The 17,572-nt window shown below is 31.4% G+C and overlaps 1 protein-coding gene and 1 long non-coding RNA gene across 2 annotated transcripts in view; both read left to right on the forward strand.

Annotated features, from left to right (window-relative positions):
* The first annotated feature begins 758 nt into the window (after nt 1–758).
* LOC142232937 (uncharacterized) lies at nt 759–2,473 on the forward strand. The gene is made up of 4 exons (XR_012721256.1): nt 759–1,086; nt 1,152–1,515; nt 1,580–1,911; nt 1,976–2,473. It is a non-coding gene; the product is annotated as an uncharacterized LOC142232937 (long non-coding RNA).
* A 458-nt stretch (nt 2,474–2,931) lies between these two features.
* LOC142232936 (uncharacterized) overlaps nt 2,932–17,572 on the forward strand; it is a 43,359-nt gene continuing 28,718 nt past the window's right edge. Inside the window, exon 1 of the mRNA XM_075303664.1 lies at nt 2,932–3,438. Within this exon, the coding sequence (XP_075159779.1) occupies nt 3,264–3,438 (175 nt within the window). The 5' untranslated portion in view covers nt 2,932–3,263. The remainder of the gene's footprint in view (nt 3,439–17,572) is intronic.

Consider the following 17,572-nt stretch of genomic DNA (forward strand, 5'->3'; position numbering starts at 1 on the left):
AATTCAATCAAAATTTAAGTTAAATTTAATTAATTTGTTAAATAATTTGGACTTAGTTCTTCATTTATTTAATTTTAAAAATGCATATGATTTAGCACTTTCTGACGAGTTTTTATTGTAATTACAGTTTTTGCCATGGATTTAAGTAAAACTTTAACATTAAATATTTCCGAGCCAAATTGTCAGTTATACTTTTAATTGGAAATATTTTTGTTTTGTAAAGATTTTCATTCAATTTCTTGACTTACTTTATTTTTTAATTTGACTAAAAATTAATTATATCAGTTAATATTTTAACTGATTAATTCAGCTGCAATTAATTTTTTAATAGCAAATATTTTGGTTACATAGTCTTCTGTGTAAATATGTTTATTCAAATCAATATTTTATTCAAAAGATTGACGTTTTAACTTACAGGCTATGAATATCTACACAAAAAAATTGTTTTCCGTCATGAAACTAATTGTATCAAATTTTGATTAAAACGATATTGCTGGGGGTATGACACAAAGCTTCTTGGTAAGCACTTGCTTGCCTTAGGCACTTACCCAATGTTTGCTGGGCAATTTTATAGAATGAATTAAAGAAAATACTACAACAATTTTTTTCATAACCTAGATTGAGTATTTTTTTTTTTTTTTAATATTTATATTTCTATTAATATAAAAAAAAAATTACATTCGGAAATACACGACATTTAGTTATTCCATCGTTACCATCATGCCTCTATTTCACATTGATGAATAACCATACCCAATAAACACAGGATGAGCGTTTTTCAAATGCAACACCTCTTCAGTTTGAGGGTAAATATCATTTTCAACATAAATTCAACTTGACTTGAAAAAGCTCATCTTCAATTCATCTTCAAATTGTTTGCGAATTACAACCAATTTGGCAAAATGTTGACGAAAACTTTGAAAATGTGTTGAAGATAATTGGAGAAAACTTTGACAAAACACTACCCTGAAATGCAACGAAAAAACCACATGGTTTTCAATACTACTTTGGACAACAAAGTTCGTGGAAGAAATACAAAAATGTGGACATTTTTTAATAATCAATTGAAATTGCTTATAATAATTGGTAAGTAAAACTAAAACACGAAATGAAAACTTTAAGGAAGTCACTAAACTCAAATCTCTTTTCAGACAACTAAAATATTTGGATGCTGATTCTTGGACACATTAAGAGGCTGGCCGATGAAAAATGGTAGTGGCTTATCGAGAAGAGAAAGTTTCCATAAATCAAAGTGCAACCAAAAAAACTTGGTATTTATGCTTTTCCATATCAACAACTACTGGATGATAATTCGCATCACATCGATAGTTTAATTTATATCGCATCATCGGTTTAATTTGTTATTTTGTGAATTGAAATTGCTGGAAATTTATTCCAATTATCTGGCCATCAAGTTCCTGAAAATTGCCAGTATTTTAATAACAACAATTTTGTAATACCAACGTTCTTGAGGAAATCACGAAGTACCTGGTCAGTTGGAAGAAAAACAAATTGGTAAGTCAAAATAAAAAGTGAAATGAAAACATAATGGAAATCACAAAACTCGATTGTTTTGCAGAAAACTAAAATCATTGAATGGTATATTCTTGGAAGATGTTGGCCGATGAAAAACCGATGAAGGAAACAACAAAGAAAAGTTTTCAGAAAACTTACAAAGTGCAACCAACTAAAACAAAGTGCAACAATTCCTATATCAAGAACTTCTGGATGAAAATGTGCATCATCGGTTTAATTTGTTATTTTGTGAATTGAAATTGCTGGAAATTTATTCCAATTATCTGGTCATCAAGTTCCTGAAAATTGCCAGTATTTTAATAACAACAATTTTGTAACACCAACGTTCTTGAGGAAATCACGAAGTACGTGGTCAGTTGGAAGAAATACAAATTGGTAAGTCAAAATAAAAAGTGAAATGAAAACATAATGGAAATCACAAAACTCGATTGTTTTGCAGAAAACTAAAATCATTGAATGGTATATTCTTGGAAGATGTTGGCCGATGAAAAACCGATGAAGGAAACAACAAAGAAAAGTTTTCAGAAAACTTACAAAGTGCAATCAATTAAAACAAAGTGCAACAATTCCTATATCAAGAACTTCTGGATGAAAATGTGCATTACATCAATTTACATCCCGTCATCAGTTTGATATTTTGTGATTTCCTCTTGCTGGAATCTATTCTAACACACAAGCCAGCAAGTTCCTCGATAGTAATTATTTCAAATTGCCAGCATATTAATGACACCAACATTATGGAGGAAATGGAATTATACATGTAAAAATGTTTAAGATATTTAAAGTTGTATTCATAGTTTTATTTATTAATACGTTTAATAAGATAATTACATTTTGATTGGTATAATATTATTATTTTCATATATTATTAATGTTATTTTTAAGATTATTATATTTGTTAACGAAAAAATAATAAAATTTACAAAATCCCTAGAAATTTAGTATTGACTTTCAGTTAGAACTAGGATTGACTTTCATACAAATTGTGGTTTGAAAGTATTCGCAACAATGCTAGTTTTTTATTTTTCTCACATTGAAAACTGTTTGAGAAATTATTGAGTAGCGATGCATTTCAATTTGAGGATTACAATTGAGAAATTATTGCTATTGTGTTGAATTTTACTGTTGAGGGTAATGTCTGTTTTTTGTTGAGAACGCGATTTTCTCAACAATTTCTCAACTTGAATATTACCCTAATCCTTTGAAAAAATGTTTGAAAAATTATTGAATTTTAGTATTTTTCAAACGTTTGTGTTTATTGGGTATATTTCTATGTAACATACTAAAATGGTGGCATCTACCGGTTATTTGACATTTTGATAATTTGGCATCATCATTCAAGCATCAAAACATTTCAAAATGTCAAACTGTCAAAAACGGCTGTTTTCCCAATCCAAACTTCAGTCGATTTCTGCTCTCATATCGCTCTGTTTAGTGCGTGTGTTTTGTTGGTATATTCCAATCCTTTTCGTTTCGTTTAGAGAATCTATAAGATTGGTTTTTGTTTTTAGAGAACAACAAGAGGACTAATGTCATATTGCGTTGAATTACTATAGCTAATGTGTATGTGAATGTTAGTTCGTTCGGCAAAAAGAATGCGTGCCTGACTTATTTCAAACAATATACCACAAGGCTATCTTTTGGGGAGTTTCTAGCACAGAGAGTGTGTGTGTGTGAGTGAGGTATTACCAACAAAGTGGAAAGTGTAAACTCTTAAAAGATATACTATGAAGTTAGGGAATATACCTTGCGTGAATGATGAACAAACACAAATCGGGATTAAACTGTGCGATGGTGTCAAACGGCATCCCTGCCTATACGATCCGTCAGAACCGGGCTATCAAATAAGAAATACAGTGACCACCGCTTGGAAAGCTATTGCAAAAGAGTGCTCGGATACTGGTAAGTGATCTATATAAATTTCTTTCAATCCCCCTATATAAAAATACACTCACATTGATCATTGGATTAGCTATGAAAAGAAACACACCAGATACCATCTTCAACTTTTGGTAGTTCATTGCTGTTGTCCATTTATTTCTCTTTTCATACGATGGTTGAAGCTCCTTGTGTATCGGTGTGTTTCGTGTTTCATTTATTTACCTACAGTGTGTGTTGTTTGTTGGATTGCATTCCGTAATGGTGTCGCATAGTTTGCTTGTATAGTTTGATAGACAATCGAATGTTGTTGCTAATAAGGTGGTCTTCAAACTTTTTTTTTTCAACGTGAGCAACACTGTTTGAGAGAGAGGGAGAGCAACAGTTGATTTGCAGAGTTGTATTTCTTAGTGTACGGTTACTTGATTTGTGGTTAACGATTATTTGAATACATTGGCCAGTAGTGGCATTAGCTCCGTTCGAGAAGCCGATAATTTTTGATAATTATTACAAATTTTTACTGGAAGTCGTTCGTTTACACCAAAACACCAGCAAAAGAGAGCCGGAGAGAGAGACTACATTTGACAGTTATGAGATGGAGAAATTACAAGTTTTTGCTAGAGATTTTTTTCCCAGTAAAATCTTGCAAACCATAGCATACGATGCCAGCTGGTTATTGATAACAAACAAAGTACCAATACAATGTAAATGTTCGGCAACTACGATTGGAAGTTAAACATGCAGGATTCGTTTTTTGTTTTCAATTTTTTAGCAGCTGAAATTTTCAATGTGCAAATAGTTACTGGATACCGTTCGTATACTTTTCAGCAATTTTAAGCAAAGAGTGTAAAATACACTCTTACTGTCTTGCTAGTTTTTACTGGAAAAGTACGCGAACAGACCTATTGTGTATACAATGTTTACAATAACCACCTGATTAAGAAGATGTTTGTCGGCAGTCATATTAAACTACTATCGAAATTGTTTAAAATCGGTTGATAATAATAATTCATTTGTCAACTAAACTATGATTCATTTCTGATTGTTATATTGTCGATTTTACTATAAAAAATTATATTTTTAATGATATAGGTGATACTTAGTATGAAAAAGTGGATCCATTTTCATTTACAAATAATCATTTTTTATTTGCTTAAAATTAATAAACAAGTTTTTTCATTACCATTTTCCAAATCTGCGTTGCCAACTGCAACACAGATTAAACAACATTTAATTAAAGTCTTGTTATCAGGACTGCCAATAAAATTTCAAGAAAAATCGTCACTTAAAAAAAATGTCATACACAGAAAAACATGTCACCAAAATATTTCCAATTAAACAGTAGATTGAAGTTGAAAATTTTTTAATATGGAATTAATTAATACAAATAATTTTTTATACAAGATGAAAACATTAATTTAAGCAAGTCAATGATTGAAAATTTTAAAATTTTTAATAAGGAATTAATTGATATAATTAACTTTTTAATCAAACTCGGAAGACTAAGTCACTTCAAAAAAAGTGATGGAATATTTATTTTTTAATTTTTAATTAAAATTTATTTCACACAATCAATTTTTTAATCAAACTAAGAACACTAAGTCAGCTAAGAAAGTAATTGAAAATAGTTACGTTTTTAATTAAAAAATTGATTGAAATTTGCAACTAACATCAATTAAATTTTTAATTGATTCAATTAAGAAATTAATTGAAATTTGCTAATGAAATAATGATTTTTTTTGATCAAGTATTATTTTTAATATCCAATAAAAAATGCAATTGTTATTATCATTTTCGTGATTAAAGACATTTCAATTAAAAATTTGATCGGATCAGTTACTTTCGAGATTGAAACAAAAAAAAAATTTTGCGTCTAATTAGCAATGTAAATAATATTAAAGTAAAATATATTTGTTGGATGAAACAAAACTCATTTTGTTTATAAAAAAAAATAATTGGGTCACTTAATTTCTTTTCAATGAAGTCGTTTCTTCCTTATAGTTAGGTGATTCGACTTAAAATTTGGTATCCTAAAATTAAAGAAAATACCTGTATAAAATTTGGTTTGGCTAAGGTCAACTTGGTTTTAATAATTCCTAAAAATTAATGAAATCGTCATTAAATTAGTTCGCATTTTGCATCTTGACAACAAAGCAAAAATACGTTAAAAATAGGATACTTTTTTCAACACTTTATTTTAAAGACCTTTTTTATTTGAAACAAAGCATTATTTCTGCTTGTAGTCGAGTCCGAATTTGGAAATTTAAGTTGTCGTTAACATGATTTAGAGTACTCTGAAAGCAGATGAAGTAAAACGCTGAAAAACGAATAAATTAAATTTGTTTCCTAGAATTGAGTAGGCAAAACTTAACCCTTAAATGCACAAGATCACCGATAAATATATATGATCTCCTCGAACGTGTTTCAAGAGCTTAACGTTACCTTTTTTGCGCGAAAATGGAAGCTTTTCCTCGCAAAAATATTGTTTTCTAAGCAAACATATCAATGGCTGCGACAAACTCGTAACACTATGCTTTTGAAACATATTTGGGGTGATCATATTCCTTCTCTGGGTGCTAAATAATTGATCTCAATTTCCAAATTTTACTTAATATGTTTTGCTGTTCGAATGTTAAAAAGATTTCATAAACAAATGAATGTCTTCATTTATTTATATCGAACTTTTATTTTGGAGTTTCGCTGTGAAAGCCGAACATGGTATCGGTCTCTATCGCTATGGTTGTGTTTATACACTAAAGTGACGACAGTGATGATAACAGTACAAAAATTTTAAATCTACAAGCCAGTGTTGCCAACTCCCCAAGGCCAAAAAGCACCAAAAATATATTATAAATTCTAACATACCACCTTCCACCACAAAATCGAAAATTAAATGCTCTACTAAAAAAAAAAAAAAAAAAAAAAAAAAAAAAAACTTCCGAAGGTGTACCTGTTATAGAACTTTTGTGAATTGAATTTTAAGAAGTTAAGGTGGGTATTAAGATTGAGTTTAGCTGCATTTTTTTGACAATTACAATTTCTATAATAATTCATTTTAAGGAATACAAACTTTGTGAAAATTTGCTTTTGGCTATTCCCCATCAAGTTATAATAAAATTTGCAGCAAATATGCATAATTTTATGCCTTTTTTACTGATATAGTTTTCACTTTAGCGGCAAAACTCGAACTTAGTACTCACCATTATGAACCGCTATTCAAGTATACACTTTGATCAGTTTTAATGCTTTCGTCCAATTCATTTTGATCAGTGATCTTTTCCAACTTTCAAAATATTAATAAAGGGTGATTTGTTAAGAGCTTGATAACTTTTTTTAAAAAAAAAACGCATAAAATTTGCAAAATCTCATCGGTTCTTTATTTGAAACGTTAGATTGGTCCATGACATTTACTTTTTGAAGATAATTTCATTTAAATGTTGACCGCGGCTGCGTCTTAGGTGGTCCATTCGGAAAGTCCAATTTTGGGCAACTTTTTCGAGCATTTCGGCCGGAATAGCCCGAATTTCTTCGGAAATGTTGTCTTCCAAAGCTGGAATAGTTGCTGGCTTATTTCTGTAGACTTTAGACTTGACGTAGCCCCACAAAAAATAGTCTAAAGGCGTCAAATCGCATGATCTTGGTGGCCAACTTTCCGGTCCATTTCTTGAGATGAATTGTTCTCCGAAGTTTTCCCTCAAAATGGCCATAGAATCGCGAGCTGTGTGGCATGTAGCGCCATCTTGTTGAAACCACATGTCAACCAAGTTCAGTTCTTCCATTTTTGGCAACAAAAAGTTTGTTAGCATCGAACGATAGCGATCGCCATTCACCGTAACGTTGCGTCCAACAGCATCTTTGAAAAAATACGGTCCAATGATTCCACCAGCGTACAAACCACACCAAACAGTGCATTTTTCGGGATGCATGGGCAGTTCTTGAACGGCTTCTGGTTGCTCTTCACTCCAAATGCGGCAATTTTGCTTATTTACGTAGCCATTCAACCAGAAATGAGCCTCATCGCTGAACAAAATTTGTCGATAAAAAAGCGGATTTTCTGCCAACTTTTCTAGGGCCCATTCACTGAAAATTCGACGTTGTGGCAGATCGTAAGTCTATTCATGATGAAATGTCAAAGCATACTGAGCATCTTTCTCTTTGACACCATGTCTGAAATCCCACGTGATCTGTCAAATACTAATGCATGAAAATCCTAACCTCAAAAGAATCACCCTTTATATGGAAGGAGTCTATATTAATATATGGAAGGAGTCTTATTTCAGTTGTGCGTGCTTTTGTGAATTTAATACAAACGTTTTTAATGACATCTTTACCAAATTCGAAAATTCGACACTCATCGCTCGACTTTCCTACAGAATACCCTAAATAACAATATTAATTAAAAAATAATCAATACCAACTTCAAAACAATCAAATTCTATATTTGGCAATAAATTTGAGTTTCTTCGGCTCTTGAAAGTCTAATGAAAATTTTGGTATCAATTAAACTTAATACTGTTCAAAATAAAAAGATCACCAAAAGCACTAAATGAAAATGCCAGAAAGCACCAAGTTGGTGCTTGTTTTGAAAAGGCACCAAAAAGGCAATTTGGTGCTTTTTAGAAATCAAAAAGCACTAAATTTGGTGCTAAAAGCACCAAATTGGCAACACTGCTACAAGCTATTCAACAATGTTTGAACCGAATACCCATTTCGAAAGTAATTGCTACTCTGTGTACTCAGTGGTGGGATTCTGTATTCATTTTTAACAGTTGTCGTATTGCAGTTTTGCTAGATTGTAGTCTTGGGCAAAATCGTTCACCATAGTGATTCGGACTCGTCGTTCCTTTTGTACAAAGGAACTAGTTCCTTCAAATCGTTCCATCGTTCCTTTTCGTTCCAGCTTTTTATATTTGTCATCACTGTCATCTACTAAAGGCAGCAACGAAGTTCGTGGTCAAATGAAAGATACAAAAAAATATTAAAAATTGAATAAAATTACTTAAAATAGTCTATAAAAATATAGGAAGAAAAAATATTGAATGAAAAATTTAAAGAAGTAACTAAACTCATTGCAAGAAATTAAGAATCATTAGTTCCTGAAATGGAACTAATGATTCTATTGAATAGCAGCATACCAATCAATGATTTCATATACATACGCGCCAAAATGAATAAATTGTCATATAGCTCAAACAAAAGTCAAAAAATCAAACTGCGATATGCGGAACTATGGAGCGTAAGTTGAACATAAAACTAAATGACAAAAGGAACGATGAGGACGAAAGAGATGGAACTAGTGACAATCGTTCCTTTTAGTGAACCGTTTATTGGAACTAGTTCGTTCCGGAACGACACAAGACTACTAGATTGGTGGATTTCACCACATTTAGGGGGCCTTTCACGTTTATGGGTATTTTTAAGGTAACATATACTTGGGGAAAATTATATGCCTTACACCATATAAAGTTGAACAATTCTCAACTAAATTCGGATTTATAAACAATTTGATAAATACTAACTTAAAATTTTAGTTTTTTTTTTTTTAATTTTCTGGCTAATTTCATCTTCCCTTTATCTTTGTGACTTTTTCTGCATTAAGGCGTGTACTATGTTCGGTATTCGAATTGAAAATCACTTTATTTTCTCCTCCCAAAATCGCCAGTTTTTCATAAATTCGAATTTGAAATTTCCAGCAAAATGTTATCCAAGACACAGACCATCACTTTAAATACGAATTTACTTTTTCAAATTCGAATTTTTACTATTTGGCTTGCTATGCAAAAACTAAGCCGCGTGCGGTACACAGACTAGGTTCATTGGAAAGGGCTTGAGCTCATAATCACAAAACTCTTCATTGGAAAAGTATTTGTGAAAAGCGCAAATTGGAAAATAAAATGTTCAACAAATTTGTGCAACGGGCTCACTGTGCCAAAACTAAGCCGCGTGCGGTGTAGAGACTAGGTTCATTGGAAAGCTCAGCTTTCATACCCACGGAAGTCTTCACTATATATAGATATAATTAAATTTTAAAGTTTTATTTAAATGTTAAATAAATTTTTCTCAATATTTTCAATATTCTTTTTTGTATACACAAAAAAAATCAAACTCAATTCTGATTCAATCACGAATTGATACACTTAATTATTTAAATGAAATGTTACGAAAATGACATTAAAAAATACTCAAGTAAAAAATTAATTGATTTCATTAGCAAATTTCAATTAATTATTTAAATGATTCGATTAAAAGTTTAATTGATATTGATTGCAAAACTAATTTAATTTTTTATTAAAAACGTAACTAGTTTCAATTACATTCTTAACTGACTTAGTGTTTTTAGTTTGATTAAAAAAATTGTTTATTTGAAATAAATTTTTAGTTAAAAATTAAACAAATTTCCATCACTTTTTAATTACTAGACTTCCGAGTTTGATTAAAAAGTTAATTGTATCAGTTAGTTTTTTATTTAAAAATTTTAGGATTATTAATGAATTTAATGTTTCCATCTTGATTAAAAGGTTAATTGTATCAATTAATTTATTAAGTTAAAAAACAATTTCAACTTCTATCAAATTTTTAATAGGATATGTGCTGGTAATATTTTTTCCGAATTGCAAATTCAATTAATTCAACTAAATCAATTTGATTCAATTAAAAGTGTAATTGATTAAGATCGCAAAACACAAATTTTTCACTGATTTTTTATACCCTCCATCATAGGATGGGGGTATATTAACTTTGTCATTCCGTTTGTAACACATCGAAATATTGCTCTAAGACCCCATAAAGTATATATATTCTGGGTCGTGGTGAAATTCTGAGTCGATCTAAGCATGTCCGTCCGTCCGTCCGTCTGTTGAAATCACGCTAACTTCCGAACGAAACAAGCTATCGACTTGAAACTTGGCACAAGTAGTTGTTATCGATGTAGGTCGGATGGTATTGAAAATGGGCCATATCGGTCCACTTTTACGTATAGCCCCCATATAAAGGGACCCTCAGATTTGGCTTGTGGAGCCTCTAACAGAAGCATATTTCATCCGATCCGGCTGAAATTTGGTATATGGTGTTGGTATATGGTCTCTAACAACCATGCAAAAATTGGTTCACATCGGTCCATAATTATATATAGCCCCCATATAAACCGATCCCCAGATTTGGCTTGTGGAGCCTCTAAGAGAAGCATATTTCATCCGATCCGGCTGAAATTTGGTACATGGTGTTGGTAGATACTCTCTAACAATCATGCAAAAATTGGTCCACATCGGTCCATAATTATATATAGCCCCCATATAAACCGATCCCCAGATTTGGCTTGTGGAGCCTCTAACAGAAGCATATTTCATCCGATCCGGCTGAAATTTGGTACATGGTGTTGGTAGATGGTCTCTAACAATCATGCAAAAATTGGTCCACATCGGTCCATAATTATATATAGCCCCCATATAAACCGATCCCCAGATTTGGCTTGTGGAGCCTCTAAGAGAAGCATATTTCATCCGATCCGGCTGAAATTTTTTACATGGTGTTGGTAGATGGTCTCTAACAATCATGCAAAAATTGGTGCACATCGGTCCATAATTATATATAGCCCCCATATAAACCGATCCCCAGATTTGGCTTGCGGAGCCTCAAAGAGAAGCAAATTTCATCCGATCCGGCTGAAATTTGGTACATGATGTTGGTATATGGTCTCTAATAACCATGCAAAAATTGGTCTACATCGGTCCATAATTATATATGGACCCCATATACACCGATCTCCAGATTTGGCTTGCGAAGCCCCAAAGAGAAGCAAATTGCATCCGATCCGGCTGAAATTTGGTACTTGGTATTGTTATATGGTCTCTAATAACAATGCAAAAATTGGTCCACATCGGTTCATAATTATATATAGCCCCCATATAAGCCGATCCCCAGATTTGGCTTGCGAAGTCTCCAAGAGAAGCAAATTTCACCCAATCCGGTTGTAATTTTGAACATGGTGTTAGTATATGATCTTTAACAACCGTGCCAGAATTGGTCCATATCGGTCCATAATTATATATAGCCCCCATATAAAACGTTCTCCAGATTTGACCTCCGGAGCCTCTTGGAGGAGCAAAATTCATCCGATCCGGTTCAAATTAGGAACGTGGTGTTAGTATATGGTCGCTAACAACCATACAACAATTGGTCCAATCACTCAAAAATTGGTCCATATCGGTTCATAACCATGGTTGCCACTAGAGCCAAAATTAATCTACCAAAATTTTATTTATATAGAAAATTTTGTCAAAATTTTATTTCTATAGAAAATTTTGTCAAAATTTTATTTCTTGAGAAAATGTTGTTAAAATTTTATTCGGTTCACAATAAAATTTTCATCATTGTCAAAATTTTATTTCTATAGAAAATTTTGTTCAAATTTTATTCGGTTCATAATCATGGTTGCCACCCGAGCCAAAAATACTCTACCAAGATTTTATTTCTATAGAATATTTTGTCAAAATTTTAGTTCTATATAAAATTTTGTTAATATTTTATTTCTGTAGAAATTTTTATCAAAATTTTCTTTCTATAGAAAATTTTGTCAAAATTTTTATTTCTATAGAAAATTTTATTTCTATAGAAAATTTTGTTAAAATTTTATTTCTGTAGAAAATTTTGTCAAGATTTTATGTCTACTTTGTCAAACTGAATTATATACGTATTGGATCGATCTTTTTTGATTTAATATATACCACGTATGGACTTACATACAATTTAGAAGATGGTGTTAGGAGGTTTTAAGATACCTTGCCATCGGCAAGCGTTTCCGCAACTTAAGTAATTCGATTGTGGATGGCAGTGTTTAGAAAAAGTTTCTACACAATCCATGATGGAGGGTACATAAGCTTCGGCCTGGCCGAACTTACGGCCGTATATACTTGTTTTTTTTTAATTCATTTAATTTTTTTTATTGAAATTGCTTACATAAGGATATAGATGGCATCAATCACAGAATTAATTAGAAATTAAGCCAATAAACTGTTTATTGTATCATTACTCATTTATATTTATTTAAACTAAAAATAAATAATAGCATCGGTTAATTTTTTAATTGGATCAATTAATTTTGTGGTAAAAAAATAAACAAAAATTTTTGTGCAAAAACCTAAAAATTAATTAATTATATATTGCAACCAAGTATTTCAAAATTTTCGATTATATTTTTCTTTGGAAATATTTTTTATTCAATAAAAATTGTAATTAGCATTTTAAGTTTAATCATTTTCTTTTTTAATTTTGTAATTAATTGGGTTTTCAACTTTTTAATTGGAAATATTTTAGAAATATATTTTCTGTGCAAGTATTTAAGGTTTCTTGTAATTTCATAACAGTGCATAAACAGAAAAAATACCATCAAAATATTTCAATTAAACTTTTAATTGAATTTAAAAAATATTCAATTAAAAATTTAATTGGTTCAACAAATTTTTAAATTGAAATAAAAATCAATCAGAAAAATTAATTGTATCAATTAATTTTTAATTGGAACAATTTTTTAATTGATACTATCATTTTAATGATTCATGACATTTCAATTAAAAATTAACTGGATCAATTAGTTTTGTGATTGAATACAAAAAATATTTTTTTCTATGTATGACTGAACATAAGATATCTTTTCCGATTACAATTGTGATTGGATTTTTTTGCTTGGATTTGTTAATATGATAATATTTATACAGAAACTACAATAATTATTTCTACTAAATTTTCAATTATAGTTTTAGTTGCACAGAATTTTTTTTTTCTGATTCAATCGCTAAATTGATCCAATTCATTTTCTAAATGAAATTGATTCAATCACGATAGTATCAAACACGGCATTATTTAGAAATAAAAAAATATTCTTAGTTAAAATAGTAATTGTTTTCTTGGCACTTTCACTTAATTTTTAATTGCTTCAATTAAAAATTTGATTGATTTTTGTACAAAACTCAATTTTTTATTTGAGACAATCAATTTTATAATTTTCTATTATTTATTTGTAATTTTTTTACCAGTCGAAGAAATATTTTTTTGCACTTGTTTAAGAGTTTATATTTTTTTATGAAATTTTCGACTATATTTATTATTATATCATTGGCTTAAATTATTTAATGAACTGCCAATTGAATTAAAAAATGAAAATAAAATACATTCCTTAAAAAAGGGCTCATTTTGTATGTAAAAGAAAATGTTGGACACGTTTCGTAATGTCAAATTACCAAAATCAAATGAAATTCAATTTAATAATTTAACGATGTATTGTTTAAAATCAGACATGTTAAATGAATAAATTGGATTTTTTCTCAATGTGATATTTTCCAATTTGCTCTCTTCACAAATACTTTTCTAACACTCTTCACAAATACTTTTCTACTGAAGACTTTCGTGGGTAGGAATGCTGAGCTCAAGCCCTTTCCAATGAACCTAGTCTCCATACCGCATGCGGCTTAGTTTTGGCACAGTGGGCTCCGTTGAAAAATTTTGTTGAAAAAGTATTTTAAAATTTGCGCTTTTCACAAATACTTTTCTACTGAAGACTTTCATGGGTATGAAAGCTGAGCTCAAGCCCTTTCCAAGGAACCTAGTCTCTATATCGCACGCGGCTTAGTTTTGGCACAGTGGGCTCCGTTGTAAAAATTTGTTGAAAAAGTATTTTAAAATTTGCACTTTTCACAAATACTTTTCTACTGAAGACTTTCATGGGTATGAAAGCTGATCTCAAGCCCTTTCCAATGAACCTAATCTCTATACCGCACGCGGCTTAGTTTTGGCACAAAAATTGTTGAAAATTTTATTTTCCAATTTGCGCTTTTCACAAATACTTTTCTAATGAAGACTTTTTGTGGGTATTAAAGTAGATCTCAAGCTCTTTCCAATGAACCTAGTATTTATACCGAATAGCACGCCAAATAGGAAAAATTCGAATTTGAAAAAGTAAATTTGTATTTAAAGTGATGGTTTGTCTCTCGGCTAAGATTTTGCTGAAAATTTCAATTTCGAATTTATCTTCACACACATCAGTTTTTCAAAAGAAAAAAAATTTCGAAAATTCTCATTTGGCAAAGCACCGATCTCTTTTTCCAATAAAAACCCTATGTGTTCACTAACTAACTGTAACACTAAAGGTTTCAACATCCTACCAATGAACTGAGCTGAGAAATATGAAAATAAAAAATGACGGTTTTTCAACATATGTCCCCACTGTGGGGATTTTTGATACCAATTTTGGGAATGGTATATTAAGCAATAATTCTTATAAAAATTTTCCCTAGAAAAATCATAATGATAACACAATTAGTTCAAAAGTTCTTATGGTTTCAATTCATATTTTCAATTCCCAAAAAAATTGAAATTTTTGAAAAAATTTTGTTCTTTGCAATTACAAAAGAATAAAGTTCACTCAAATGCCTTTCCAACGATGTGTTATAAAGGGTGATTCTTTTGAGGTTAGGATTTTCATGCATTAGTATTTGACAGATCACGTGGGATTTCAGACATGGTGTCAAAGAGAAAGATGCTCAGTATGCTTTGACATTTCATCATGAATAGACGAACGATCTGCCACAACGTCGAATTTTCAGTGAATGGGCCCTAGAAAAGTTGGCAGAAAATCCGCTTTTTTATCGACAAATTTTGTTCAGCGATGAGGCTCATTTCTGGTTGAATGGCTACGTAAATAAGCAAAATTGCCGCATTTGGAGTGAAGAGCAACCAGAAGCCGTTCAAGAACTGTCCATGCATCCCGAAAAATGCACTGTTTGGTGTGGTTTGTACGCTGGTGGAATCATTGGACCGTATTTTTTCAAAGATGCTGTTGGACGCAACGTTACGGTGAATGGCGATCGCTATCTTTCGATGCTAACACACTTTTTGTTGCCAAAAATGGAAGAACTGAACTTGGTTGACATGTGGTTTCAACAAGATGGCGCTACATGCCACACAGCTCGCGATTCTATGGCCATTTTGAGGGAAAACTTCGGAGAACAATTCATCTCAAGAAATGGACCGGTAAGTTGGCCACCAAGATCATGCGATTTGACGCCTTTAGACTATTTTTTGTGGGGCTACGTCAAGTCTAAAGTCTACAGAAATAAGCCAGCAACTATTCCAGCTTTGGAAGACAACATTTCCGAAGAAATTCGGGCTATTCCGGCCGAAATGCTCGAAAAAGTTGCCCAAAATTGGACTTTCCGAATGGACCACCTAAGACGCAGCCGCGGTCAACATTTAAATGAAATTATCTTCAAAAAGTAAATGTCATGGACCAATCTAACGTTTCAAATAAAGAACCGATGAGATTTTGCAAATTTTATGCGTTTTTTTTGTTAAAAAAAGTTATCAAGCTCTTAACAAATCACCCTTTATTTAGACTCGTGCTTAGCAAAATGCGCAAAAAAACTTGCACTAAACGTCAATAACTTGAATAAAATAATGCATTTCTGCACACTTGACGACACTATCAAATATACTTTTTGTGCAAAATTTGAAGCAAATCAGAGAAAAAATCTGGCTTCTGGAGCCGTATAAGTGCATATCGGGCGTAAGATACACCCTCCAAAAAATCGATTCTTTAACATAGACCCCAAACACATTTTGCTTCAATCATATATATTTTCAGGATTGGTCCAAACAAAATATTGTTTGTATTGTTCAAACATATTATATTTCACCTTAGGCATACACTGGTAGAAAAAAAATTTTAATGAAATTTTCTTTGTGTATATATATTTTTAAGGCGCCAATTGGTTTCTTCCATTCTTTTACTTGCAGCTTACTCTATAGGTATCTATTTCTATAGGCTATTTCTATATTACTATATGTTTGCATCCAAACACATATTTAGAAAAATGTTTTGTCGCAAACATAATATATTCTAACATATTAACATATATGTCGCAAACATGTTATACTAGTTTATGAACATTATATGGTTGCACTTAAAAATAATGTGTTAAAAAATTTGAGTTCCAAACATATAATTTTTACACCCAAACATATGAAAAACAGTCTTTTTTGTCCGTGTATATACGGGAGCTATATCTAAATTTGAACCGATTTCAACCAAACTTGGCATGGGTAGCTAGAATAATAATTCTGCAACCTGCGCAAAATGTAAGTGTAAATCAGACAATAGATATATATGAGAGCTATCTAAATCTGAACAGATTTCCACCAAATTTTGCACACTTGAAAAATAGCAAATGTAAGCAAAGCTCTGGCTTCTGGGGCCATATAAGATATTAACAAAATCCGGCATTACTGCTGCATGTCCCCAGAAGCTTAGATTTGCTCGAAAACCGAACATAGTATACACCATTACATTAAATTGCAAAAGGAAAATATGTCGTAATTTATTTCTAATTTTGACAATATTTCGAAATAAATTTAGAATATAGCAATTATATATTCTGATACCATGCCACACAGCTCGCGATTCTATGGCCATTTTGAGGGAAAACTTCGGAGAACAATTCATCTCAAGAAATGGACCGGTAAGTTGGCCACCAAGATCATGCGATTTGACGCCTTTAGACTATTTTTTGTGGGGCTACGTCAAGTCTAAAGTCTACAGAAATAAGCCAGCAACTATTCCAGCTTTGGAAGACAACATTTCCGAAGAAATTCGGGCTATTCCGGCCGAAATGCTCGAAAAAGTTGCCCAAAATTGGACTTTCCGAATGGACCACCTAAGACGCAGCCGCGGTCAACATTTAAATGAAATTATCTTCAAAAAGTAAATGTCATGGACCAATCTAACGTTTCAAATAAAGAACCGATGAGATTTTGCAAATTTTATGCGTTTTTTTTGTTAAAAAAAGTTATCAAGCTCTTAACAAATCACCCTTTATTTAGACTCGTGCTTAGCAAAATGCGCAAAAAAACTTGCACTAAACGTCAATAACTTGAATAAAATAATGCATTTCTGCACACTTGACGACACTATCAAATATACTTTTTGTGCAAAATTTGAAGCAAATCAGAGAAAAAATCTGGCTTCTGGAGCCGTATAAGTGCATATCGGGCGTAAGATACACCCTCCAAAAAATCGATTCTTTAACATAGACCCCAAACACATTTTGCTTCAATCATATATATTTTCAGGATTGGTCCAAACAAAATATTGTTTGTATTGTTCAAACAT

Source organism: Haematobia irritans, chromosome 4 (assembly GCF_050003625.1).
Source record: "Haematobia irritans isolate KBUSLIRL chromosome 4, ASM5000362v1, whole genome shotgun sequence".
Lineage (NCBI taxonomy): Eukaryota > Metazoa > Arthropoda > Insecta > Diptera > Muscidae > Haematobia > Haematobia irritans.